Raw genomic sequence first — 26,466 nt, forward strand, 5'->3', positions numbered from 1 at the left:
CCACCCTCCGCCGACGCCCCCTCCCCTCCCCCCCGAGCCAGACGGACAGACGAGGGACCCCTCCTGCCCTGCCCACCCCGAGCCTTCACTCACCACCATGGCGCCGCGAGCCCGCTGTGCTGCCGCGCCGACGGCCGCCCGAGCCAGTCCCGAGCCGGAGCGGAGACAATAGGGGAGGGCGCAGCGCAGCCGCCCGACTTCGACTCCAACGACGCCACCAGCCGACCCGCTCCGGTCCGGCCCCTCGGCTGCTGCTGCTGCTGCTGTTGCTGGTCCGTCCTCCTCCTCCTCCTCCTCCTTCCTGGTCTCCAGCCGGCCCTGGAGGCGAGGCAGCAGCCGGGGCGAGCGGAGGCGAGGTGGCGTGGGATGGCGCACTCGCGCCTGCTTCGCTCGCTCGTTGCCTTCGCTTCCTCGCTGGCTGGCTGGCTGGCTGGCTGCGGGGGCGGGCTCAGCCTTTGGAGAAAGAGCGGAGGAGGAGGCGGAGGAGTCGGAGTAGCGGGGATCGATCGGTCGCTTGCAACAAAAGGGGATGCGAGCCGAGGCCACGCGAAAGCGGCGGCGGTGGTAGTGGAGAAGCAGATTGTTCCTTCTCTCACGGGCTCTTTCTTAGTGCAATCGCCCCCTCCCCGGGGGGGGGGGGAGTGGAAAGGTGTTTTTTTTTTTTTGCAAAGTATCGATATATAAATCTATGGATCGATAGATGTATATATAAAATATAAAAAAACAAAAGGGGCGCCCGGCGAAGCAGCTGGAAGGGGCTGCACAAAGGAGCTTCTGTTAGCGCAGCCGGCAACTCTATCTCCCCCCCCCACCTCCGCCGCTCCCAGAAGCAACCTTGAGCACTTTCCCTCCTTCCAAGTCTTCGTTATATGGATACTTTCTCTCTTGCGCCCCCCCCCTCCAGAGACACCGATATCTGCCAGGTCCTCGGTCCAGTTCATTCGCCGCCCCCACCCCTGCCCTGTAGAAACCCCAGCGTCGGGGGAGAATTCCTCTTCCTTTTTAGCACATTAAAAAAATATATTATTTATTCTTTCTCCCACATTCCCCGGTCCTTGTGTAAAACAGCCACCTCCCTTTTCTAGGGCTGGTAGTGGCTGTGTTAGGAAAGCGCTTGGGTTGCTCCCCAGGAGGGTTGTCACCTGGATGGAGGCAGGCCCCCTTATCTAAAGCCACCCCTGCCTCCAAAATCTTCATTTTGGAGGCAAAACTTCAAACAAAAAACCCCAAGCCTGGATGATTGCCCAGGAATAAGACAAAACAATTCAGAGGTATTGAAGAGGCACAGAAGCCCTCACCCCTCTCACGCCCAAAGGTCACTCTCCAGATGTGATGGGCAGGAACTCCCGGAAGCCTCATAGCTAGTTGAGGATTATGGGGAACAAAGTCTGGAATTCAGGAAGGGAGAGGTTGAAAAAATGAATCTGGCTTCCTTATTGACTTTGCTTGTCCGAAGAGCAGAAAAAGTGATCACATGAGCCCGGAACATTGCAGCCGCCATAAACATGAGTCAATTGCCAACCGTCTGAATTTTGATCACATGACCATGTGGTCATAAGTGTGAAAAACTGTCATAAGTCACTTTTTTCAGTGCGGTTGTCACTTCAGTCACTAAATGAATGGTTGGAAGCCAAGGACCCACCTGTACCATCCTAGAATCTCCATTCACCTGTCTTTCCTACATTGTTTTTTCTACCTTTTTATTCCAACAACATTAGGCTTCATTCGTATCACAGCATTACACTCAGGAAATGATCAACATCCAAGTTCTGCTCAGAAATGGCCCCACCCTCCATCCCAAGGAACCAAACAGAATTTCTTGCTGTCTCAGAAGGTCTGCCTTATCCTGTTATTTATGTTCTCTAAGATCATCAAAAACGCTCTCCCAGAATTTCATCTGTGGGATACACATGAGCGACTTTCTGTTGCTGTGGCTAATGCACTGAAACCACCTTAGCGCCTCTGGGCTCTTTTAATGCTCTTGTATGGTCAATCAATTTCTCCTATCAAAGCTATTTTCCAGATTTTCTGTATCCAGTGACAAAGTGCTTGGTTTGCAAAAAGGACAATGTTGTCATTTACTCTCAACAAGAGTAACAAGAATGTTACTTTCTGAAGGTCTTGGTCTATAAATCATCCTGTAGCACTATAATACAATAATACAATAGTAGAGTTGGAAGGGACCTTGGAGGTCTTCTAGTCCAACCCCCTGCCTAGGCAGGAAACCCTATACCGTTTCAGACAAATAGCGATCCAACATCTTCTTAAAGACTTCCAGGGTTGGGGCATTCACAACTTCTGGAGGCAACTTCTGTTCCACTGATTAATTGTTCTAACTGTCAGGAAATTTCTCCTCAGTTCTAAGTTGCTTCTCTCCTTGATTAGTTTCCACCCATTGCTTCTTGTTCTACCCTCAGGTGCCTTGGAGAATAGCTTGACTCCCTCTTCTTTGTGGCAACCCCTGAGATATTGGAACACTGCTATCATGTCTCCCCTAGTCTTTCTTTCTCTTAAGCTAAACATATCCAGTTCCTGCAACCGTTCTTCATATGTTATTTACAAATGACAAACATGAATATTTCAGGTTTTCTATAGATATATATTTTCACTAGATTCTATAAATTGGAATTTGGCACATTGTGGGTGATTGGGCATGAAGCCAGCTGGGTGACCTTGAGCCAGGCACTTTCTCTCAGCCCTAGGAAGGAAACAATGGCCAACCACTTCTGAAAAACCTTGCCAAGAAAATTGCAGGGACTTATCCAGGCAGTCTTCGAAAATCAGACACAATTGAACAGAAGGGAAGATGATGGTGTGAGTGGCCTGAACTTTGTACACACACACAAAAGTGAAACAGGGCACAACTGGAACTCATCTTTCAGCCCATTTCTTCCTTCCTTTCCAAATCGGTTTAATACTGAAGGGATAGATCCTTTTGCAAGAATGCAACATAGTCCAGGAGCATTGAGAGATCTAACTTCAAGTCCTCATTTGAATACAAAATCAAATGGATGATGTTGGTTGTAAGTGTGAAAAATGTTACTTTTTTGTTGTGACAACTTCAAAAGGTCATTAAGTGAACTGTTTGTAAGTGGAGGTCTACCTGTACTGTGTACTGGAGAAGTACTGTTACAGTTGTAAGTCACTTTTCGGCTGCCGACATAATCTCCAAACACGGATCCAACTATTTAAAATGGGTTTATTTGCAATAAAACAATTTTAAAAAACAATCGTGTGAGGACAGTTGGGTAAGCTAAAAAAGGAGAAAGCCTAGAAAAACAATACAAGCAGTTCACACTTGAATGCAACTGAAGTTAATTTACATGCTGTTGGGTAAGGTATGTTCAGTAAATGAGTAGTTGCAAAAGAATTTTAAACCTGCACTTTGGAACTTCGTTTCCCACCCAATGCTCAAGACCATTAACAATTTCTTTACATATCTGGGTAGAGGGGATTTTACTGTTACACCCCTGTCATGGTCAGATCACTCATGTCTCCGGCTTGACTTCCCTGGCGCTACCCCCCACCGCGAGGAGGCGGGACCAGACGGTCCACGCTGGTACCGCCCCAAGCACCTGATGGAGCCGGATAGGTTCCAGATGTAGCTTGGGCCATTACCTGTAGCCCTGACCCGCGCTCGGTCGGAGGACCTAGCGGCCGCCTGGAATAGGGCGGCGGCTGGGGCCTTGGACCGGGTTGCGCCTTTGCGACCTCTCCTGCGGCAGCGACCCACCCGGGCTCCTTGGTATACCGAAGAGCTGAGGGTGATGAAGCGCCACAGGAGAGGTCTAGAGAGCAGGTGGAGGTCCTCACGCTCCGAATCTGATCGAACACAGGTAAGATCCTACTTGCGGACCTACCTGGTGGCATTAAGGGCGGCCAAACGTAGATATTGCGCCACCCTTATTGCGTCCGCGGATAACCGCCCTGCCGCCCTGTTTAAGGTGACCCGCTCCCTCTTGTCAGAGGACGCAGGGGGCACCCTTACAGGGCAGAGCAGAGGAATTTGGGGAATATCTGCAGGACAAAGTCGCTCAGATCCGGAGCGGATGGGCCCCACTCAGTGGACCAGACGGGCCGCCAACAGCGAGTCTTGTGAGACCATCCTGGGAGGAGTTTGATTCTGTTGCCCCCGAGGATTTAGATGCGTGGACGGCTGCGACCCACCACATGTTTAATGGACCCGTGTCCCTCCTGGTTGGTACTGGCATCTTGGGAGGTGACACGAGGCTGGCTTCTGGGCCTGGTGAATGCCTCATTGGGTGAGGGATCCTTACCAACCGCCTTGAAAGAGGCGGTGGTGAGGCCCTTACTTAAGAGGCCCTCACTCGACCCAATGGAGCTAGCTAACTATCGTCCAGTCTCCAACCTTCCGTTTCTAGCGAAGGTTGTTGAGAATGTGGTGGCCCAGCAGTTTCCACGACACCTTGACGAATCCGAGTATCTAGACTCACGCCAGTCCGGCTTCCGACCTGGGCACAGCACAGAGACAGCCTTGGTCGCGTTGGTCGATGATCTGTGGAGGGCCAGAGATAGAGGTTGTTCCTCTATCCTGGTCCTATTAGACCTCTCGGCGGCTTTTGATACCATCGACCATGGTATCCTATTGCGCCGGTTGGAGGGGATGGGAGTCGGAGGTACCGTTTTGCGGTGGTTCGGCTCCTACCTCTCCGACCGGAGGCAATGTGTGTTGACAGGGGGACAGAGGTCGACCCCGAGGCCACTCACTTGTGGGGTGCCACAGGGGTCGGTCCTCTCGCCTCTCCTGTTCAACACATATGTGAAGCCGCTGGGTGAGATCATCTGTGGTTTTGGGGTTGAGTATCACCTCTACGCTGATGATACTCAGCTGTATATTTCAACTCCAAACCACCCCAACGAGGCTGTCAAAGTGATGTCCCGGTGTTTGGAGGCCGTCGGGGTCTGGATGGGGGACAACAGACTTAAACTCAACCCCTCCAAGACTGAGTGGCTGTGGCTACCGGCACCTTGGTTCAGCCAGCTGATCCCATCGCTGGCCATAGGGGGCGAACAATTGCCCCCTGTGGAACGGGCGCGCAATTTGGGCGTCCTCCTTGATGCCCGGCTGTCAATGGATGACCATGTGGCAGCCGTGGCAAGGGGGGCGTTCCACCAGGTTCGCCTGGTGCGCCAATTGCGCCCCCTACTGGACCGGGATGCCCTACGCATGGTCACTCATGCGCTGGTGACGTCCCGCCTGGATTACTGCAACGCTCTCTACATGGGGCTGCCCTTGGGACGCGCCCGGAGACTGCAGTTAGTTCAGAATGCAGCCGCGCGGGCTGTGATGGGGAGTACGAGGTACTCCCACGTAACACCTCTCCTGCGCGAGCTGCACTGGCTACCTGTGGTTTTCCGGGTGCGTTTCAAGGTGCTGATTACCATCTTTAAAGCGCTCCATGGCACGGGACCTAGTTACTTGCGGGATCGCATCCTCCCACATACATCCCTGCGGCCAATACGCTCACACAGGTAGGGACTTCTCCTGGTGCCGTCCACTAGGCAATGCCAGCGGGCGACACCGAGGAGTAGGGCCTTCTCTGTGATGGGCCCAACCCTCTGGAATGACCTCCCCCCCGACATTAGAACCACTTCTGACCTCCGCTCCTTCCGGCAAAAACTGAAGACTCACCTGTTCCGATTAGCAGGCCTGGCATAATTCAACTGTCCCTCCTGGCAAACGTATTATATCTGGTTATTTTAGGGTTTTTTTAATTTACTGTATTTGTTTTTAGGGGTTCGAATTTATTTTATATCTGCTTTGTACAGTTCTTTTAACGGCATTTTAACCTCCTCCATGTCAACTGTCAACTGTACATATTTAATTTTATTGTATCTTGTTATATTTTGTATGAACTGTACACCGCCCCGAGTCCCTTTCGGGAGAGGGGGCGGTCTAGAAGCATTAAATATTATTATTATTATTATTATTATTATTATTATTATTATTATTATTATTATTATTATTATATAAATAAGTTAGGCAGGCAAGAATCATGACCCCCTCACTAAAAGACCCATCACTGTGAGACATCCTTCTCAGACTGAAGCTGGCCTGTGTTTATTTTCTTTTGTAGACTCTGTTCATCTGTTTATTTTCCTGTCTTCTCCAGCTTGAATTCTGGTACTGTTTTTGATCTCGTATGGGTTTCCCAGCAGATCTAATTGTTTTGCTAAAAGATGTCATTAACGGGTTTTTGTGGATTTTTGAAAACATTTTGATGTTTTGATTATCAACTGAAATCAACTTAATTTGGGTTGGAGGGTGAGATCTTTAACCTTCTTTTATGTTCCAAAAGAAATACTCTTTTTTCCCCTTTCCCCAAAAGGTTCCCCTTGTTCTTTGTGCAAGGAAATATTCATTCCCATTTCTCCAAGACAAATGAGTTTGGACTCCATTGATCCACTTTTCATTAGAGGCGATGTTATCTGGATAGAGTGTACACTGCAAATTATCACAATTTGTTTTGATCCAAAAATACACATTTATTTTAAATGCAACGTGAAATATACGCCGAAACCATGGAAACAGCACACTGAATATAAAGTGGAGGCATCCCTACACATCATCGCTTGGCTATTCTGCAATCCCAGCTATCTTCTAGGAAAAGGCTGGCCTGCTAAATGCAGGCAGACATCGGAAAACCACTACGGTTAATAAAAAAATAAATTAAAAAAGCACCTTCAAAACCCTTCGACTGAATTCATCCTGAAGTGCCTGATAAAGCTGGACTCGAGCAATGCCTTGAGGGGAGGGACCTTAAACCACCCAAGGGTCAACAAAGCGAGCACAGGAGGTGGTCATCGGTGAGAGACGCCCTGATCAAAGGAGTTACTTTCCAGCTGAATGATCTGGAAATCCACAGCTCTGCAAGAAAATGAAACGTAAATGCATGCCACTTTCAGGGCCAGAGGGCACCAGAGCAACATAAAACATGAAACCAGAGTTAACAGCGAAAACAATGGCCAGCAGAATCTGATAGATCTTGAATGGGACCACGGTTGAGAAGCAGGGAGCAATGCAACTGCACCCACAAGAAAGCAATCAGCATTCCCACCCTGGGTTCTGGAGAAAAACCAACAGACATTTAAGCAAGAAATGCATGTACATTAGACAAATTTACATGCTTTGCAAAAATTTGTTCTGCTTTTCCAGAACAAGCAAGATGACAAACTTTACTGAACGTTTTAAAAATAAGCTGGAACTTAAAACTCTGAATTTTTAAATACTGTACTCTGGCATTCGAGCGCATGGTTTCCATTTTATACAGGAGCCCTAGGAATTTGAATCTTAAGTAGCACTACCAAAAAAAACCCACCCTACAGTCAGATGATCAAGCTGAATTCTACACTCAGTCCTGTAAGATGCTTCTTGCAGCTTTTTCAGGACTAAATACACACGTTCCTGTTTATACCCAGAAATGCACTTGAGAGGAATGGATAATGATCACAGTGTGTTACAATATTAGAAGGTCTGATCAAACTAAGGAGAAGCAGATTCAATTTAATGACTAAACAGTTGCAAGAAGCACATCTGAAGAAATCACCGTCCCAAAGAGAGGACCTCCAAGCATTTGGGGAAGGATGGCTACTTACCGAAGCTCATTGCGCAATGATTCCCTCTGACCTCTCAACACTTGTAACAGAGGGTCGTCTTCAAATTCCAAGCCATCTGAGTCTACAAAAAGAAAAAAAGAAAAATAGCATCTCCGTTATTTAACCATCTCTTTTATTTTAAGCCACTTCTGTTAAATTCCACCACTCACTGTCCCAATTAAAGCCAAGCCATATTTCTATTCCTAGGACTCCCATTGTATCCTAAAGCCCAATGTCTTAGGATCTTTTTTTCACTCCCTCACAAATACAGAACTCTTCAACTGCTGTAGACTTCGTCTCGACTTCCTTCTCCCCTGCCCCCTCTCTGTCCAGATCTCACAAACCTTTCTTAATTGAACTTGACCGGTGCCTTTGGCTCTGTTCCCATCTGCGCTGGATAGCAAGGGAACGACACATGCTGAAAGGGTTCCTATTAAAATAACCATGGAGCAGCATCCAGCCACGAGGATTGGAGCTGTCAACTGCTTCCTTCTTGGATCAGGGCTATGCCAACTAGTAACGCAGTCAGATTGCAGAGCAAGCCAGTAAAATAAAACTTACATGCTACAGCTATACAACATGACACAGTTTGTTTGTATCATGCCTCTTTCATGTGTTCATCATCTCATCTCCAACTAGATCCTTATTTCTTTCCAAGTATGATGAACTTAAGTTGTGGAATTCAAATTATATTGACCCCTTGCCCAAGAGAAGCACTGCAGGGGGATCACACACTAGCCCCATGCTCAGGGACAACCAACAATCAGAATATTGATTGTTGGTTGTCCCAGCTTAATGGAAAAACTCCCCAAATGGGAAGAACAACTTTTCACTAAGAAATGCACAGCAAAATGCAGTGTAATCCCCCTTCTCAAAATTGCTGCTGTGATGAAAATATGCATGATATTCAAGCCACCTGTCCCGTCCCCATGGATTCTACTACCTTCAGCCTGCTCCAGCAGTTGAGCAGCCATATTCAGGAGTTGGGGATGGGAGGGAGTGACGACGTTCTTTGGAATAGCCTCCTCTGGACCCAAAGTCCTTGAGCTTCTCTTTGGTTTGTCCTGAGGAAGAGCTGGAGAGTCAGGTGGGGAGAAAAGCCTTTCAGCAACTACCTGGGCAAGACAGGAAAAAAGAAAGGCCATTCAAACTGCCTTCTGCTCTCAGGACCTTAGTAGGAAAGTAGACACGAAAGAGGTTAAAGCCGACCTGCTTAATGCTCTTATGAATCCTGGGCCTTCCTCTCAAAGGTAAACAACAGTGTTTCTGTGGGATCAGGCCAAGAGACCAGCTAGATGAGTCCAGTGCTCTTGTGTCTAATGAATCTAATGAATCTAAGGCCCCAAGATTGGAGAAGAGGGGAAATAACTTCTTTCCTCAGAACATAATTTTAAGTCATTGTTCCCAAAGGAAAATCCAATGACATGGGATCTTTACAATTCAGTACTGTTCAGTTGGCCATCCTGATGATCCCAGGAAGACACGGCTACTTTAAAAACGTGCATCACGAAGGCCTATGGATTCCAAAATACCTTTTGAAACTGAAGCACTGCAGTTCTATTTAGGAGGTGGCACAGCGGTTAGAATGCAGCATTGCAGGGAACCTCAGCCCACAGCCAGGAGTTCGATCCTAACCGGCTCCAGGTTGACTCAGCCTTCCATCCTTCCGAGGTGGGTAAAATGAGGACCCAGATTGTTGGGGGCAATAGGCTGACATCATAAACCACACAGAGAGTGCTGTGAAGCACTATGGGGCGATATATACCGGTAAATCTAAACGCTATTGCACTTGTCAATGACACTGAACTGTCAGGCAGACGGATGGATTAGGGATTGTACCTCTGATAGTACATGTTGAACTGAATGCTTTGTGGGGCTGCGTGTTGGCTGTCTGGGGTCTGGAATTGGTTTTGATTGTCTCTGCTTGACTCTGCATAGCCCTGGTCTGCTACTGAGTTCCGGGCGCATTCCCTGGTCAGATGGAGCTGCCTGTTGAACATGACGTGAAGTTGCTTGGCCCAAAGACTTGTTGGCTTTTGCAGGTCTTGAAGGAGAACTTTCCAGGTAATCAGGGATGTGATCTTTTTGTGGGGTTGGATCCTTCACAATGGGCTCATCTCTGCATTCAGGGCCTCTAGTTACCACTATCCCATTACCGGAGGGAACGGTTACAATAAGCTGCCCAGAAGTGACTCCATTCCTCAGCATGCCTACACAGGAGCAAGGATGGCACTGACTCTGGGTATATTTAATATCTAGGTGGGGCTCGGAAGTTGACAACACTTTTTGGTCTTTGTCCCTCCGAGGGGTTGGCTCAGCTGACTTCAGAACTTCTCTTTCCATCTGCAAGGAGGAATAAAAAATAAGAGCATTTCTGGCCTTCTGTTCCTAGCACGAAATGAAGAAGCAGCACAGCTGTTGTCTCCTACGTTACATTGATACTGAATTTTACTACACAAGAAAGCTAAATACTACTGTGATGTAATAGCCGTAAGCCATTTTAACTAATACATGTCTTCACTGGCTCATACAGAAGTCATTTTACCAATGTATGCATTACTTGAAAAAATCACTGTAAACATCTGGTTAATTTTGAACCAAAACCACAGATATCTTATACGCCTCTTTTGCCACAAAGTTACACAAAAATGAAAGAAAGCAGTCCAAAAGTTATCAGGAGCCATAACACTATGTTCTTTCTCTTAATGGGGCTTCTGTATTTACCCTGTCAATTTTCTTGATGTGCAACACAGGGCTAAATTCTGCTGCTGACTTTCAGATAAAAAATAACCTAGGCTGCTTGCTAAAATATTCATGAAAATGAAGCGTTCTTGGGCTGGAGAGTTTATGTGGAGGTGGATGCATATGCGTGGTTTGCAAAAATAGGTATTTTACAAAGTTGTTTCTTTTGCAAATGCTTGTACAGCAGTCAATTCAAAATCTTCAGTTCAATGGAATGAAGCGGCGACTGGAGAGAAAGCATCTCTTTCAGTTCCAAATCTACACGTATTCCACTAATTGATTTCAAATCCTTACTTTTCCAGAGGCGCAGGTTGGTTGGAAGCATGGATTCCTCCAAACTTCAAGAGGCATTGCAGCAACGGCTTTGCTTGCTTCCTCCATCTTCCGCCGCAGGCGCCACTGGAATAGGATGTCGTCTTCTGGTTTTAAAGAGTGGGCTATATTAGAACTTGGAGTGGTATGATAAGGAAGAACTAAGCTTTCTGGAAAACAAAAAGACATTGTTATGAATTGGAACTCATCAGTGCAAAAGAGCTATATAAGTGATTCATGGATGTCTGATAAAATTGTAGAGTTAAAAGGTGCCAATAGATTCATCTAGTATATCCTCTACAAAGTTTTATACTTCCCCTTGGGATTGAACATGCCAAATTCCTTCAGCCTATCTTTACCAAGACATGTCACTTCCCTCTTGTGAACTCTGCTTAATCAGGCAACAACTCCTGGAAAGGTAGACCCAGAATTAGATACAACTCCAGGTGTGGTTTCACCAATGCCAAGTAGAAAGGAATAATTATTTGGAGATCTCAGGTATCATGCTGCTTCTAATGCAGCCCAGAAATGCAATACCTCTTCTAGCAGCTGTTTCAAGTTCAACTTATCAATGATCACATTCAAATCCTTCTCAAATTAAAGGTTTCCAGGCCCTGAATCCCCCATCTTTTATTTATGTCCTGCATTTTCTTCTCCGTAACAGATTAATTTTCATAAATAAACTTACATAGATTATCTTTTCTGACTGAACATGGGTTCTGTTCTGACCGAGGCTTCCCAAGAGCATGAAGCAAACTCCTTGTCCCAACAAAAAACCCTTTTATTAATTTACTCTGAATTCTGCTCATTCACATCCAGCGAAGTCTTTCAAGGGAGGATTTCACAGACCTTATCTGGCTTGGGGAGCTGACAGGCCGATATCTCCCAAACTTGGCAAGGAGTCTCAGAGAGTTACGAACCAATTAAGTGAACGAATTTTCTCCTGCAAACTCCACTTCCTTTTCGCTCCTCTTTTATTCCCTCTGGGAGGGGCCATCCATCGTCCATCTGTGGCCTTACTCCCAAATTGGCCCGTTCTACTGCAATGCTCTCTACATGGGGCTTCCCTTGAGATGCACTCGGAGACTACAGTTGGTCCAGAATGCGGCCGCGCGGGTGATTATGGGAAGGACTAGGTACTCCCATGTAACACCTCTCCTGCGCGAGCTGCACTGGCTTCCTGTGGTCTATCGGGTGCATTTCAAGGTTCTGATTATGATCTTTAAAGCGCTCCATGGCACAGGACCTAGTTACTTGCGGGATCGCATCCTGCCCCATACATCCCTACGACCAATCCGCTCACACAGAGAGGGACTTCTCCGGGTGCCGTCCGCTAAACAATGTCGGGGGGCGACACCCAGGAGCAGGGCCTTCTCTGTGATGGGCCCAGCCCTGTGGAATGACCTCCCCCTTGATATCAGGATTACTTCCGATCTCCGCTCCTTCCGTGTAAAGCTCAAGACCCACCTCTTTCAACTGTCTGGCCTGGCTCAACCGTAGTTTTATCCTTTTCCTCCTGACAGTCCTTTTTAAATTGTATTATTATTTCGGGGTATTTTTAATGACTAATTTTTATTATTAATAATGTAATGTATTTTTAATTATTACCTCCTCCATGCATGTATGTATATGTATGTATATGTGTGTATTTTTATGTTTATATGTATGTAAGTATATTTTATTGTACGCCGCCCCGAGTCCCTTGCGGAGAGGGCGCGGCTAACAAATTAAATTTCTATTTCTATTTAGGTGTTCCCTTTGTCTGGCAACACTGCGCATGGGCACACTGGGAACAGGCTCCAGCTGTTCGTCTGCCTCACTGATGTCTGACTCCGAAGGCAACTGATAACTGTCAGAAGGCTCTGGCCCCCTCTCTGCCTCCGACACAGAGCCCTCATCAGAGCCTTCCCCAGACTCCAGGACTGGCCCATGTTCCTCCCCATCCTCCTCACTGTCCAAATCTGCTGCCAGCTCTGCTGGCCGCTGGAGAGCTACAACAGGTTCTCCCATTCCCCTTTCACTCTCAGTAGCCATTTCTTTCACTTAGACCATAAATACCGAGGGAGGGGTGTGTGTGGAATCATTCTAGATCACAGATCTCTCCCTACCTTTCACTTGGTGCGCTGCAGGGTGTCGTAGAGCATGTTGAGGCAAGTCTGGGGTGCTATTTGGGTTGGTGGATGTAGCAGTAGAATCGAGCCCCCCGGACCTGAAACTATTCAGTGGTGAGATGCTATAAGCAGAAGACAGATTGAGAAAGACATCTTGTTAGAAAGAAAAGGGGGGATATCAGTTTCCTGAGACCCCAAACAGAGGCACATCACTAAAAAATGGCGTTGGTCTATCGCAGTGTTTCTCAACCTTGTCAACTTGAAGATGTCTGGACTTCAACTCCCAGAATTCCCCAGCCATCTGGCTGGGGAATTCTGGGAGTTGAAGTCCAGACATCTTCAAGTTGACAAGGTTGAGAAACACTGGTCTATCGGGTGATGGACAAAATGTAAGTCAGGCCAGTACCTTCTGCTTATGACCTTAGCTGCTCTTTCCTGCAGGCTCACTGTCTCAGCGTCAAATGCAGAAGCAGCTTGCATTTCTCCCTGCAAAGAGCATATAAAGAAAGTGAAAAGCGGGAAAGCTCTATATGGGGAAAAAAGCAGGCCAAGATTCTGCCAATTGGAGAAGAGTGGAATTTTCGACACCTCTGGAAATGCACACCAATGCAAAATATGTAAGTTATTTGGGGGGGGGGGTGTTGGGTTGATGGTGAAGTCAGTACTATGCAATGTGGCCATGGAAAGTAACTCTCATGAAGGCGAAAGGTAAAGGCAGAAAGGGGGAGGGGGAGATAAGGTCTTCAGTAACAGAAAACTCCAGTGATGGAAGCAATGAAAAGTTGTCTGCTGCTCATTTTAGGTGAACATTTTAAAAGCAAGATTTCCCTCCTGTGGAAATTCGGGATTTCTAAACGTTAAGTCCTTGATAAAACAACAAGGAAGTGACCGGGGGAACCAAACTCAAGAAATCTACTGAAACACTGTAACACATCTTACATTTTTCTCTACCTCGAGCCAGAGCAATTACTCCAAGTATGCATTTGACAAAGCCTATGCAGCCACATTTCATCAGATGACCTTCCTATGTATCTACTGCCGTTCTATTCTGGCCTCCCTGAAAGAAGCTCAGGGCCACAAAGATGGGCACATTCTCTTTTATTCTCACAGTCTGAAGGAGGCAAAGCTCAGAAGCCACCTCAGCTCAAGGTCATTCATGCAGGCCGAGCTTTATGGCAGATAAGGATTGATCCCCACTGTCAAATACAGGTTTCTCAACTCAATGGGCCCAAGACTATCTGTGAGCTGGAAAAGAAAGAAGCCAGCAGAGATCTTACTTTCTGCCTCTTGTCTAGGACAATATCTTGTTACTCACCAAGGCAGTTTGAGCCAGGATGGGACTGAAAAGAGATAACCTCACTTCACTTTGGCTGTTATCTGCAAAGAGAGGTCTCCATTAAAAGTGAAGGATTTATATAAAGCAATCGTCTTTCTAAAGGAATAGCTTTTCAAAATATTTTACATACAAAGAAGAAGAAAACAAATCACAGGACGCTTCAATGGGTTAGGAAATTTTTTATATTTGCATCAGACGTATCTCCATGGAGCTGCAGAGTTGCCTCTGAAACCATTATCCCCTACACGCCTTTCCAGCAAGTCTACAAAAACTCTATGAACGGACCACTTACAGGAAATGCTAGGGATGCACAAAACATTTAAGAACCAAGGAGATTATCCAAGTCTCTGCCATTCTCAGGATCCCTTTACTATTACTTTTATTTAAAAACAAACAAACTTATACCACATGCCCAATAGTTACAAAGCGGATGAAGACAATGCAATACTTGTTGTCCTCTTGACAAGGCTGTTCATTATCCACACTTGCTAAGAATTACTAATAACACTTCATGTCTCCCAACTGGGAACAGGAAAGTAGAGGTTGCCCAAGGATAACATGACCCTGTGTGCCTACAGCCATATTTACAAACTTCCAAATGAAAAGTTCTTCCCATCTATTGCAACTTTACCTGTACCTAATGCAGCTTTATTCCCACAAGAGAACTCGGACTTTGCCTTGGTCTGACAAAAGCCTCTGTGTCTCTAAGAACTATATTCACACGTCATGTTAAAGTCACAATGTGGTTTGGTTATTTTGGCAGAGCAAAGTGTTACGAACTCAGCCACTGAACCAAATAAAACATAAGACAAACGATGACTGAGTACTTTACTTTACTTTACTTTTATTGGATTTGTTAACCGCTCCCTCTCCCCTAGGGGACTCGGGAACAGGAAAGTACAATGCATGAACCTAGCCAGATTTCTGTTCTTTTGGATTTAAGTACCTGAAGATAGCGATGCTTCCTTCTTAGAGCTTTCTACATCTGGGAGAAATGAGTGGCTAAGCCACCAAAACTCAGTTGAACCGCCACTAGACGCCCAGCGCTCTTTACGATCAGTGGGCTTCCCGTAGCGGAACCGTTCAATATACCTGCCAAAGGAAAGAAAAGGAAGTCTGGCTGGTAGGCCATCCTCATCTTCAGGCGGACCTGAAATCAGGACTCTTAAGGAAAAAGGGTCAATAGAAAAGCCACCAAGGCCATCATTCAATGTTCATCTACAAAGCCCATCCATGTGTCCCTCAACTTCACCTGCCTTTTCAAAGGTGACTCTTACAACTGGACTCACTTGGCAACAATGGATTCACCGTCTGAGGCAGAATCTGGGAGCCTTTGTGCATCCATGGTCTTAGCCTCTGACGACCACTCTGCTGGAAGATCCTTTTTTCCTTCTGGAGTCAGGGAGGAAGAACTGCGTTCAGTTGAGGGCCATGACTCGTTGAAGGGGCTTATGGAATTCGATTTAGGGGGCCTTCCCTCATGGGAGGTGGAGTCTGGCAGTAAATGAGGGTATGAAGCACTCAGTAGTTCTGGCTGCCCAGAAAGGAGAGAGCAATTCCTATGTTGCAAACGAGACGGACTCAGGACCTAAGAATTAAAAAAAATAAAGAAGACCTGATTCCCCTCTGATCCAAACTTCAGAGACCATAGCTTCATTCCATGACACTTTATACATCCCAGATTCCTGTAGATAACATCTTTAGAATTATCCACCATAGCCTTGTGCTTTAAGACATCTGCTTTATCTTTACATTTCTGGAAAGAAGGATAGAGCAGGGGTCTCCAACCTTGGCAACTTTAAGCCTGGAGGACTTCAACTCCCAGAATTCCCCAGCCAGCTTCGCTGCCTCAAAAAGATCTTTGTTGCTGAGTTGATTTCAACCTGCTCTCTCTAGGAAAAGGCTAATGATTTCGCTATATCCATCAGCTCTTTGAATGTCTAACTCCTGCAGGAAGGTGGCTCTTCTGTTTCAGCCTCCAGGTCAGAAACATAAAGGGGAGAAAAGTCTTTATTCCTAATAAACTAGATTCCCAATTCTTATCATCCAATTCCATAAGGATGGATCACCGGATATCCAAAAGAACAGTCTGATTTCAGTTGCTGTTTGCTTTTCCTTAGAGACCACATGGCATGACTTTATCCTCTTCTCACCGTCTGTTGCTTCTTCTGCCTCAACGGCTGGGCCTGGGAGGGATGATAATGGCTTCGGGAACTGGATGCCTCCAAAAAGGGGCTCCCAAGAGTGGAGAATACAGCTAGGCTGTAAGTAAACAAGAAATGTCAATTAGACAAGTTTCTACATTTACCATTAACCACAATTCTGGGGGAGTGGGGGGGGGAGGAATCTAATTTTTTGAAATCTAGGAGGAAAAAGAATGGCGTGGACATGATAATATGGACCTTTTGGTGAGATTGAATTACATATTGCGACTGAAATGTTAGAACTGTGGGTACACCAGACAAATGAAATTGAGTGTTAAAAACATACACGCCTAGAAAACCAGAACATTAGGAGAAGGATGTCTCTAAACCTTTCTCTCTGGGATGTGCTATTAAATAGACAGGTTTTATATATTGTTGTTTAGGTTTCTGAGAGCATCCAAATTTCCATTTTTAATCCCTAACGTTTGTGTCTTTCTCAGTTAACTGGAAAGACACTTAGCTTCTCCCAAAGGAGACTAGACAATATTGCCAAAAATAAATGTGTCAATGGAAGCAATCACATCATAGTGTGCCACTCAGTGACAATCTCTGGGAAAGCTGAACAAGTGGATCCAAGCACATCTGTGCCCAGCTTTTCATAGGGCTTTGACTGGATTAGATGGATTGTGGGTGAACTCCAGCATATCTATAGCTGTACTTTACACACTATGGGAAATGAGGCTGCCAGAATAAAGTGATATAATTCAAAGTTGTTCCTGTTCTCGGTGCATTTAGCAACATGGCATACAGAGAAAGATTTAGAAATGTCTTCTCCTTCTTGTTTCCAATATACAAAAAAAAATGTAACAGCAGGAACCTTAAAATTACATTCCTCTGGTATACTCAGAGCTCTATTACTTCAATCTGTGTACAGTAGTTGGATTTACAGAGAAAGTCATATTATGGTATCACCTTGTTTCTTGGATGCAGCTAACTGAACTTATTATACCGGTATTTATTCTGTTCACCTTTGCCACAGTATTCCAAGACAAAAAGTAGGTACCCACTTTTGTACCTAGAATCCATTGTTCTCCACGACGATATTTGCAGAGGGCTGATTTAAACCATCTGGAAATATATTTGCCTGCTGTCCTCATGAAAATGATGTCAGGTTTTCCAAAGTGTGTTCTATGAGCAAACAAACAGAAGAGGTTTTGGTAATAATGATGAAGATGCTTAATGCAAAGATGCAGACTCTTTTGTTCTGCTAAGGACCATCCACTATAGAGGAAATATAGTCTGTGTGTGTATATGTACACCCACACCCACACACCTCTTAGACTTACATACTGCTTTACAGTGCTTTACAGCCCTCTCTAAGTGGTTTACATGGTCAGCCTATTGCCCCCCAACAATTTGGGTTCTCATTTTACCCACCTCTGAAGGATGGAAGGCTGAGTCACCCTTGAGCCTGGTGAGATTTGAACTACCAAATTGCAGATAGCCAGCAGTCAGCAGAAATAGCCTGCAGTACTGCACTCTAACCACTGTGCCACTGTGGCTCACTGCTGGTTTGAAGAATATATATGAACAGGTTAAAATCTAACCTAAATAAATTGGAAAGCACAGATGATGAATTCATATATCAAAGGAAGCCTCAACATGACTGGTTAATTTATGGCTTAGCATTATATGAGAACCTGGTCGTGACCACTTATTCATCAAACTCTGTTTAAAATACAAATTTGCCATATGTGAAATCAGTAAAAGAAAGTGCCAAGACACAAGTCCTTTAATCATTACAAACAGGGTACAGTGTGGGTGGGAGACAAACAGAAACACTCCCATGTATAGCAAATTAATAATCCTTTCAAAGTCAACCTTTAAATTATGCCAGCACAAATATCCCAAGGCTACAAATTTGCTAAGCAGCAAATGATGCAGCAGCCTTGTAGAAATTAAGGACATTTGATAGGTTTGCCCCATGAGGAGCTTCCTAGGAATCTCACCAATGCCATCCTGAATCCCAGTATGCAATTATGCATAGTTGTGTCTGTTTTGTTTTATTGATTAATAGCTGCTTACTGACTTGACTTTTAGTATTAGGTCATGACTAAACTTTATTGAATTCATTGTAATTGCTTTGTGCCATTCTCATTTGTACCATGCCTTGGTGAAAGCAGTTAATAAATTATGATTTATTGTCCACAGCCTGTAAATATAGGTGGCTGTAAGTGGAATAAATAGTAAACAGAAAATAAACAAACAATCATCCCTAGAGCCTGGCCCACAAAGCCACTGAGAATCGGATACAATTGAACAGATACCATCATCAGGGGGTAAAATATACAAGTCATGTTTGGGGCGTTTTGCTTTCAAGCGCCCCCCGTCTTGCAAAATGTTAAAAATCCCCTCCAGAATTGCCATGAAGTAGCCTTTTTCGATGCCCACTCCAGAGTGCTCTGGAGCTGCACCTGAGTATTCAGCAACCACAGGTGGTCCAGAGACTGATCCACATTCAAAGGCATTTCCTGGTTAGCTCAACCCATACTTGAAATCCAATGCAATTCCAAAACTACTGGAATAAAATCCCAGCTTGTTCCCATCAGCTGTCATGCTGCTCAACAGTCTTTCCGGTCTCTAACTTTCCTGGGCTTCCAAGCAAGGAATTCTTTGCAGCCACCTCTTGGGCAGTTGGGAAGGAAATTTCCATGGTGCTATGGCACGCCCCCCCCCCCATATGCAGTTGCCAAGGCAACAGGTTTTTGTCCTTTTTTTCCCCCTTCCATATCCCGTGAATGCGCCTCATTCACTGACCCTACTATAAGCCGGCAGAGTGAACAGCACGATGCAACAAACAGCACAGAATCCTTTGCTCTGGAGGAAAACGGTAGGAGGCCAAGTGATCAAAGGTGGCGTAGTTCCTAGTGTAGCATCCCAATGTGTTGGGTTTTTTTTTTAACACAGCTCCGCTGCTGGTCCTAGAGACTGAAAGGCAGCAGCATTTGACAGGGTAATGCAAGCCACTGCTTTGCTAGTCAGGATCCCTAGTATGGCTTAAGAATCATGAGGGAGGAGAATGGTCCAGAGTCAGGGCAGGAAATATCCCCCCTCAAGGCTCGGAGGAATAGGCTGTTCTGTTGACTGCAGAAATGAAATCGCATTGCAAGAATTCAGGGCATGCCTGTAGCTAACCGTAGTTCCCAATTACCCATACATGCTGCATACTGACAGGAAAGCTTCGTTCCTACAATCTCAGCATGGAAGAGAGGAATTCCCCTTCTAATGAAGCTGCCAGCGGGATCCAGCTCTTTCCTACCAAACCTTTACGCACCAATGGCTTCCAAGATGGCTTGTCACAGCAGTTGACGTTTACTGATTAGGAGGTTGTTTCTTGCATCTGAGGCACCAGTTCTATCTACAGCAGCCTGTGATCCCAGGGGTGGGTAGAGATTGCCCTCTGTTTAGGAAACCAAGTCATGGCTGGAGGAATACGGCCCTCATGCTGCAGCAATTCTTGGATACTTTGGAGTGATTTGTGCTTCTGAGACCATTTCCTGCCTCAAACGGTGTCTTAGAGGAAAGGTAAAAGGGCTGCCCAGCCAATGCCTTTGTTCTCTTCTTTCTCTACATTTTTAAAAGAAGAGAAGCAAGCTTTAAGCAACTTAATTCAGAACAAAGCTGGAAGGGACCTTGGAGGTCTTCTAGTCCAACCCCCTGCTCAAGCAAGAGACCCTATACCATTTCAGATAAGTGTCTCTCCAGTCTCTTCTTGAAAACCTCCAGTGATGACGCAAACCACAACTTCTAAAGGCAAGCTGTCCCACTGGTTAATTGTCCTCACTGCTAGGAAGTTTCTCCTTATTCCTATTGCTAGATAAAGGCATAGCCCCCTTTCTCCCAGCTTAGAACACAAATCTTTCTAAGCTCCAGAATGTCTTCTCCTAAAATGCTGGGGAGAAATGCAATCGGATTTTCAATACATTCTCAGTACAATTTTTTTTAAATGTGCCAGACATGTGAATTCAGCAAGATTAACATTTGTGCAGACAGCAGAAATTACACAATTCCCAAGCTACAAACTCCTCGGAGATCACTCTACAAAACACACGCATTTTCTTGCATCATTCCTCCCACCGCTCCTGTTTGGTGCCAATTCTTGCCACCAGCGGAGTCTGATCAAATACCAATGAATGAACCAAGTACCAGGGCATCTGCACCGTGCTACTGCACACCAAAGCTGGAGAATAAAAGCAAGTGCAATATTAAGCACAGCGTGAGTGCAGGAATTCCCATAGGCTTTTCAGTGTGAAAAAAAGCAGAGCCGATAAGTATGACACGTTCTTTGAAAAACAGTCGACTGACCTGCCCCCTCCAACTCTACAAGATGGAAATGGAAAACCCATCATTTGCACAGGCAATACTGGCACTGCAGTTACAGGCTTGATGAACTAAGGATGGCAGCCTCGGTTCCTTTCCAAACCTATCGCTCATCTTGCATTTCTTGAAAGCCGCCTATTCTTTTCACCCAACCGACAGAACTGTAGGGAAACATGGGCCTTGTCATGTGTTGCTAAAGAGTTTGGACTGCCTCAGTGTTTTTACACTGGGTTTCAAAGTGGTGTCTTTAGGCTGGCAGGTTTAAAGAATTCCTCTGTGCCTTGGCACTCAAAGCAGACTGGCTTTGCATTTTAATATGGTGGCACAAAGAAGAAAAACTCTTCAATCCAGATGGGCCTTAAAGTAATAGCTCGTGGTTTATTTCATGGCACCTGCTCAGGCTCAAACAACCCTTCGCTTGACAGGGTCATCTGTTTCATTTTCTTTTTCTTTTTTGGCTTCTCCTTTTTTGGTGCCAGAAATTCCAATTATCAGCATTTATGGAACAGAAAAGGGGAAAAAATCCTTAGATCTGATTTCTCCTCTTGTATGATCATTCTAGGTAAATGCTTATAAACACAGCAGTATATCACATACTATTCAAGCCAGTAGCCAAATTCAATAGTCCATTGTGTGAAATCTAATCTAGACCAATCTTTTTCTTAAATTAATCATATTTCACCATAGTGATTGTAAGATATGGGAAATCTTCCAGATAAACTACCCTACTGTCACTTTATGCAAGACCTAGGTAATATCTAACTTGCTTTTTTCAAGTGCTCTGTAAGGATCGTTGTTCCTTCTAGCTAGACAATTACTTTTTGTGTTCATTTCTAGTGGTTACATTAATGGGATGCAGATTTAGGGAAGATTACCTAAGCATTTTATTTCTGAAGCACCTCCATAGCTATATTATGAGCTGCATTATGAGTATTTAACTATTTTAGCCAGTGGTGGGATTCAATTTTTTTTACTACCGGTTCTGTAAGCGTGGCTTGGTGGGCGTGGCAGAGGAAAGGATACTGTAAAATCTCCATTCCCTCCCGATCAGTTGGGACTTGGGAGGCAGCAAATAGATGGGGCCACACAGAGGTGGTATTTACAGGTTCTCCAAACTACTCAAAATTTCCTCTACCGGTTCTCAGAACTGGTCAGAACCTGCTGAATACCACCTCTGGTTTTAGTCCTTAAGTATAAGCACAATTTATAATCACCTCAACAGTAACATGAAATTATATTAAACAAATTGGGGAAAGAGGAACAAAAAAATATAGTGCAATCAGAATTTTAAATTTTCCTTGACAATTAAATGTATGAGTAGAACTAAATCTGCTTGAATTTTTCAATTTTATAGACAAGCTTAATGAAACAAGGAGATAATGCTATGCTGCTTTCTTCCACTTGAAAGCCAAATGGTTAGTTGGATGCTTCAAAGACATACAAGCTGTATTTCCATTTCAATAAAACCCAAGAGTTGTTTATTATAGTCCAAAGAATTCATCCTAGTAAATTAGCATTAATGATGCAGCAGATACAAAAGCAGTTATATAGGGCATCATATAAAATCTACATCCGCTAGGCTCATTTAAAGCGGCTGCATTGATGAGAGAAAGAGACATTTGTGTATTCCCAAAAATGATGAGAAGGATTGACAAGGGGGAAGAAGGGGGGGGTTAGCCCAACCTAGCAAGTAAGGCCTTAAAAGTAGTTTTCTTGGGCCATATATTTATAAATGAAATAGCCTGAAAGGAAACAACTCCCATTTACCAGTAGAATATGACTATAGTACTTCCAAGATGGCTTCAATTAGCAATTTGTACCCAAGAACAGAGTTTCCACTTCATCTACCTGACCTTTTAAAAGGCCAAATGTCCAGAAAGGTTCAGAATTATTACTAAATGTTCAAGTGACAACTATTCTGAATGCAAAAATGAACTACTGTTGGAAAAAGCTTGAAGGCAGTTGTCCTATACAGGCTAGTGAGAATATAAGCAACGTTGTAATTAGCACAACGTGATTTCAGAGCATCTGCAAGGGGACGCAAAGGGCAAGACATCACAGGCACATACTGCATGGCATTTGACGGGAATGATGCAAACTTTATATAATTTGTATTATGCATGTAACATCAGAATACCTTCTACTGGATGCCCAGTTCAAAGGTCATCTCTAGTCCAAGCTGAACTCCAAAGCAACTGAAATCTGCACTGCTTGTGTGTATAAACATAGGTAGTCCTTGACTTACAATGGCAGTGAAAAATGTGACTTATGACCATTTTTCACAGTTACGACTTTTGCAGCATCCCCATGGTCAGGTCATCAAAATTCAGACACTTGGCAACTGGTTCATATTTATGACCGTTACTGTGTCTCGGGGTCACGTGATCCCGTTGCAACCTTTCAACAAGCAAAGTCAATGGGGAAGCCGGACTCACTTTAACGGGTTACTAACGTATCAACAGCAGTCTTCTTAGGGGTTTTTTACAGGGTTTTTTAAATCAAATTTTAAGGGGGGGGGAGTTGATTTGGATGGCTCAGACAGACTTGGGGGGGAGTCTGCCAGGACACAGGCCAGAGCTAACTAATGGGCGCGGGACGGGAGTGCTGGAAAGGGTTGGGATTCCGGGGGAGACATTAAACCATTCCAGTCGGGGATTTGCCATCTCTACTGTATGTGGGAGGGGCAGATACGGTGGGGGCCTAGGGCCAAATTATGTCCGGGGGATGCAGGTTTGCTGTTTAAGAGTGATTGCGCACTCCGACCCTCATTGCCCCTCTCGCACCCCTGGGTGCTTGGGATTACAGGATCCGGGTCTCCGGCTGCTATCGCTTAACGCCAGGTCCGTGGTACATAAGGCTCCCCTCATTTACGACCTCATACAAGAGGGGAGAGCAGACCTGGCGTGCATTACGGAGACCTGGTTGGGCCATGAGGGGGGTGTTCCCCTCATTGAATTATGCCCACCAGGCTTCCAGGCGTTTCACCAGCCAAGAGCCCAGGGCAGGGGCAGGGGTGTGGCGGTGGTTATTAGGGAAAGTCTTGGACCTCAGAAGGTCACTGTGCTTCAGATAGGCGGGTGTGAGTCCCTTTTTGTGAAGTGGGGCCTTGGAGTCCAGGTGGGCCTTTTTGTTACATACGTGTCTACCTGCTATGTTTGATCAGCCCTGCCAGAGCTACTGGATGTGTTAGCCGGATTCACAGTTGATTTCCCCAGGCTTATGGTCCTGGGGGATTTCAATCTGCCTTCCATTGGCGAGACATCTGAGTGAGCTCGGGAGTTCATGGCTTCCATGATGGCTATGGACCTAACTCAATTAATTCAAGACCCCACTCATATCAGGGGACACACGCTCAACCTGATTTTCGTCTCTGGACAGTGGATGAATGATCTAGATTTAGGGGATATTTCTATCAAGGAACTGGGGAAGACCCCTTGCAGGATAGGGCTGAGGAATTTGTTCAGTATCTGCAGGATAAAATCGCTCAGATTCGGACAGGCTTGGAATCTGACTGGGTAGATTCGGGCAAGTTGACAGGGATGAATCTTGTGGAAACTATCTGGGATGAGTTTGACCCTGTGACGCCCGAGGGCATGGACAAGATTATGGGGAGACTCAGTGCTGCCACTTGTGTGCTGGACCCATGTCCCTCTTGGTTGGTTTAACCTAATTCACTTAACAACTGTGGCAAAAAAAAAAAGTCGTAGCATGGGGCAAAGCTCATTTAACAACAGAAATGTTGGGCTCAAATGTGGTTGTGAATTGAGGGCTACCTGTACTTCTTACATACAGAAAAGCTAGTAATCCTTAGCAAAGGGAACAGACTTAGATTCTTTTGTCAAATAACCTGACCTTGGATGTTATTATCAGGGTTATTTTTTTAAAAAAATCATCCAGTGAAAAAAATGTAATCCGTGGTACATAAGGCTCCCCTCATTTACGACCTCATACAAGAGGGGAGAGCGGATGTTATTTCATTTATGATTTCTGAATAACTGGGAAAGTCACAACAAGCTGCTCAATTATATCATTCTCAGAGTTGAAACACGATCTAAACTTACTAAAACAAATGCTCTCCTTCCTCTCCCCCAGATTAAGCAACTGGCTTAATCAAGATTTTTGCAATATTCCTAAACGGGTGTTAAGAGTTGGGGTTAGCAAGCCCCAATTTGAGACAAGATTGACCCCAAACCCCCACAAACTCCAGTGCTTGGCTTATTTTCATAGCAACTTTATCTACAAAGATTGCAGGTGAGTGTTTTCTTCACATTAAAACAAAATCAAAATACTTATGTCTACCGATGAAACTTTTCAAGAAGCCCAATAAAGCTGGACTTCATAGGCACATTCATATAGACAACAAGATGGAAGCTACTGCTATCTCCAGTACGTTTCCCCTATGTCTCCATTTATCTCCAGTACGTTTCCCCTACGTCTCCATTTATCTCCAGTATGTTTCCCCTACGTCTCCATTTATCTCCAGTACGTTTCCCCTACGTCTTCCATTTATGGCCCTAGTATTTGTTGGAGGTTTCCCATCCAAGTGCCAGTCAGCTCCAACCCTGCTTAGCTTTCAAATCTTGGCTGAGATACAAAAACCAATAAATCATTCAAAGTACCAAGGAAAGGAATTAAGAGAGGCAAAGAAGAGATAAGTGTTCCAATCTAGCATCATATCAGTCAACACTTAAAAGATGTAGGTAGCATTTGGAGTAAAGAGTAAAGGAAAAGGTTCCCTTTGCATATATGTGCTAGTCGTTCCTGACTCTAGGGGGCGGTGGTCATCTCTGTTTCAAAGCCGAAGAGCCAGCGCTGTCCGAAGACATCTCCATAGTTATGTGGCCGGCATGACTAAATGCTGAAGGCGCACAGAACGCTGTTCCCTTCCCACCAAAAGTGGTCCCTATTTTTCTGCTTGCATTTTTACCTGCTTTCAAACTGCTAGGTTGGCAGAAGCTGAGATAAGTAATGGGAGCTCACTCCGTTATGTCGCGCCAGGGATTCGAACCACCGAACTGCCAACCTTCGGTGCAGTAACACACCGCAGTCAGGGGGGGGGCAACTCCCCAGCCCTTCTCATCCCAGACTCAAATCCCCACAACTTTCACGCTCGACGCCCCCCACGAAGTTCTTCCCGCTCACCACAGGATAAACTTACCGCCTTTCCGGTCGCTTAGCAACAGGGGGGGAGGCGGTCCCTGCGCGCGAAGGATGTAGCGTAAAACAGCGCTTCGCTTCCCCCCCCCCGCCCTGCCATGACAGAGCAGGTTCCAGGACTACAATTCCCAGAAAGCATTGCGTGCCGTAGGAGATACGGTAGGAGACCTCTCCGGCGTACGAACTACACATCCCGCCATGCTCTGGGCCAGCCTTTGAAAAGCGTTGTGTGCGCTAAGGAAGTACGAGCGTAGATCGAAGCAATTGTTAAAGTGAATAAAATAGAGACATTAAAAAAACCGCATGTTTTCAACGGGGCTGAGCAATCCTACAAAACTACACGGGCATTCCAGATCCAACCTGTGCATCCTCGTCGGGGATTTTTTTTATTTTTTAAAAAAGTGACAAGGAGTGAAGTTCAAAGACTACAAAATATGAAAAGATTGCAAGTGACCGCTAGACTTTTTTTTTTTTTTTGCAAACACACTTACAGCCCTTTGTTGGTTACCGATCGTGTGTGAACGTTTTACCTTGGCACCGCTTGTGTGGTGAGAGGGAGCAGAAGGAAAATTAGATCCGGCTTGAGATCTAAGCGAGCAAAACCCAACTGAGGTTCGAGTTTTAGTGCAGAAGCTGGGACTGACGTCTTCCGGATGATTTTCGGTTT

At 45.3% G+C, this 26,466-nt stretch overlaps 2 protein-coding genes across 5 annotated transcripts in view; both read right to left on the reverse strand.

The window, feature by feature from the left end:
- Positions 1 to 429, reverse strand: part of ARHGAP33 (Rho GTPase activating protein 33) — a 42,548-nt gene extending 42,119 nt beyond the window's left edge. Inside the window, exon 1 of the mRNA XM_081962114.1 lies at positions 94 to 429. Within this exon, the coding sequence (XP_081818240.1) occupies positions 94 to 99 (6 nt within the window). The 5' untranslated portion in view covers positions 100 to 429. The remainder of the gene's footprint in view (positions 1 to 93) is intronic.
- A 5,566-nt stretch (positions 430 to 5,995) lies between these two features.
- Positions 5,996 to 26,464, reverse strand: PROSER3 (proline and serine rich 3). Of its 4 annotated transcripts, none has more exons than XM_081962118.1 (13): positions 26,330 to 26,464; positions 17,338 to 17,450; positions 16,272 to 16,380; positions 15,408 to 15,706; positions 15,065 to 15,210; positions 14,098 to 14,159; positions 13,189 to 13,268; positions 12,780 to 12,904; positions 10,654 to 10,841; positions 9,457 to 9,960; positions 8,561 to 8,732; positions 7,618 to 7,699; positions 5,996 to 6,889 (listed from the first exon to the last, which is right to left on the reverse strand). In XM_081962118.1, the coding sequence occupies exons 2-13, from the start codon at positions 17,346 to 17,348 to the stop codon at positions 6,823 to 6,825; spliced, it is 1,845 nt and encodes a 614-aa protein (XP_081818244.1). In that variant the 5' UTR covers positions 17,349 to 17,450; positions 26,330 to 26,464; the 3' UTR covers positions 5,996 to 6,822. The 4 variants fall into 4 exon arrangements, with proteins under 4 accessions (XP_081818244.1, XP_081818247.1, XP_081818246.1 ...); XM_081962121.1 differs by having other exon boundaries at positions 26,291 to 26,391; XM_081962120.1 differs by lacking the exon at positions 26,330 to 26,464 and adding an exon at positions 25,801 to 25,925.
- Positions 26,465 to 26,466: the final 2 nt, after the last annotated feature.

Source organism: Natrix helvetica (assembly GCF_964273705.1).
Source record: "Natrix helvetica genome assembly, chromosome: 9".
In the NCBI taxonomy this organism is placed as follows: Eukaryota; Metazoa; Chordata; class Lepidosauria; order Squamata; family Natricidae; genus Natrix; species Natrix helvetica.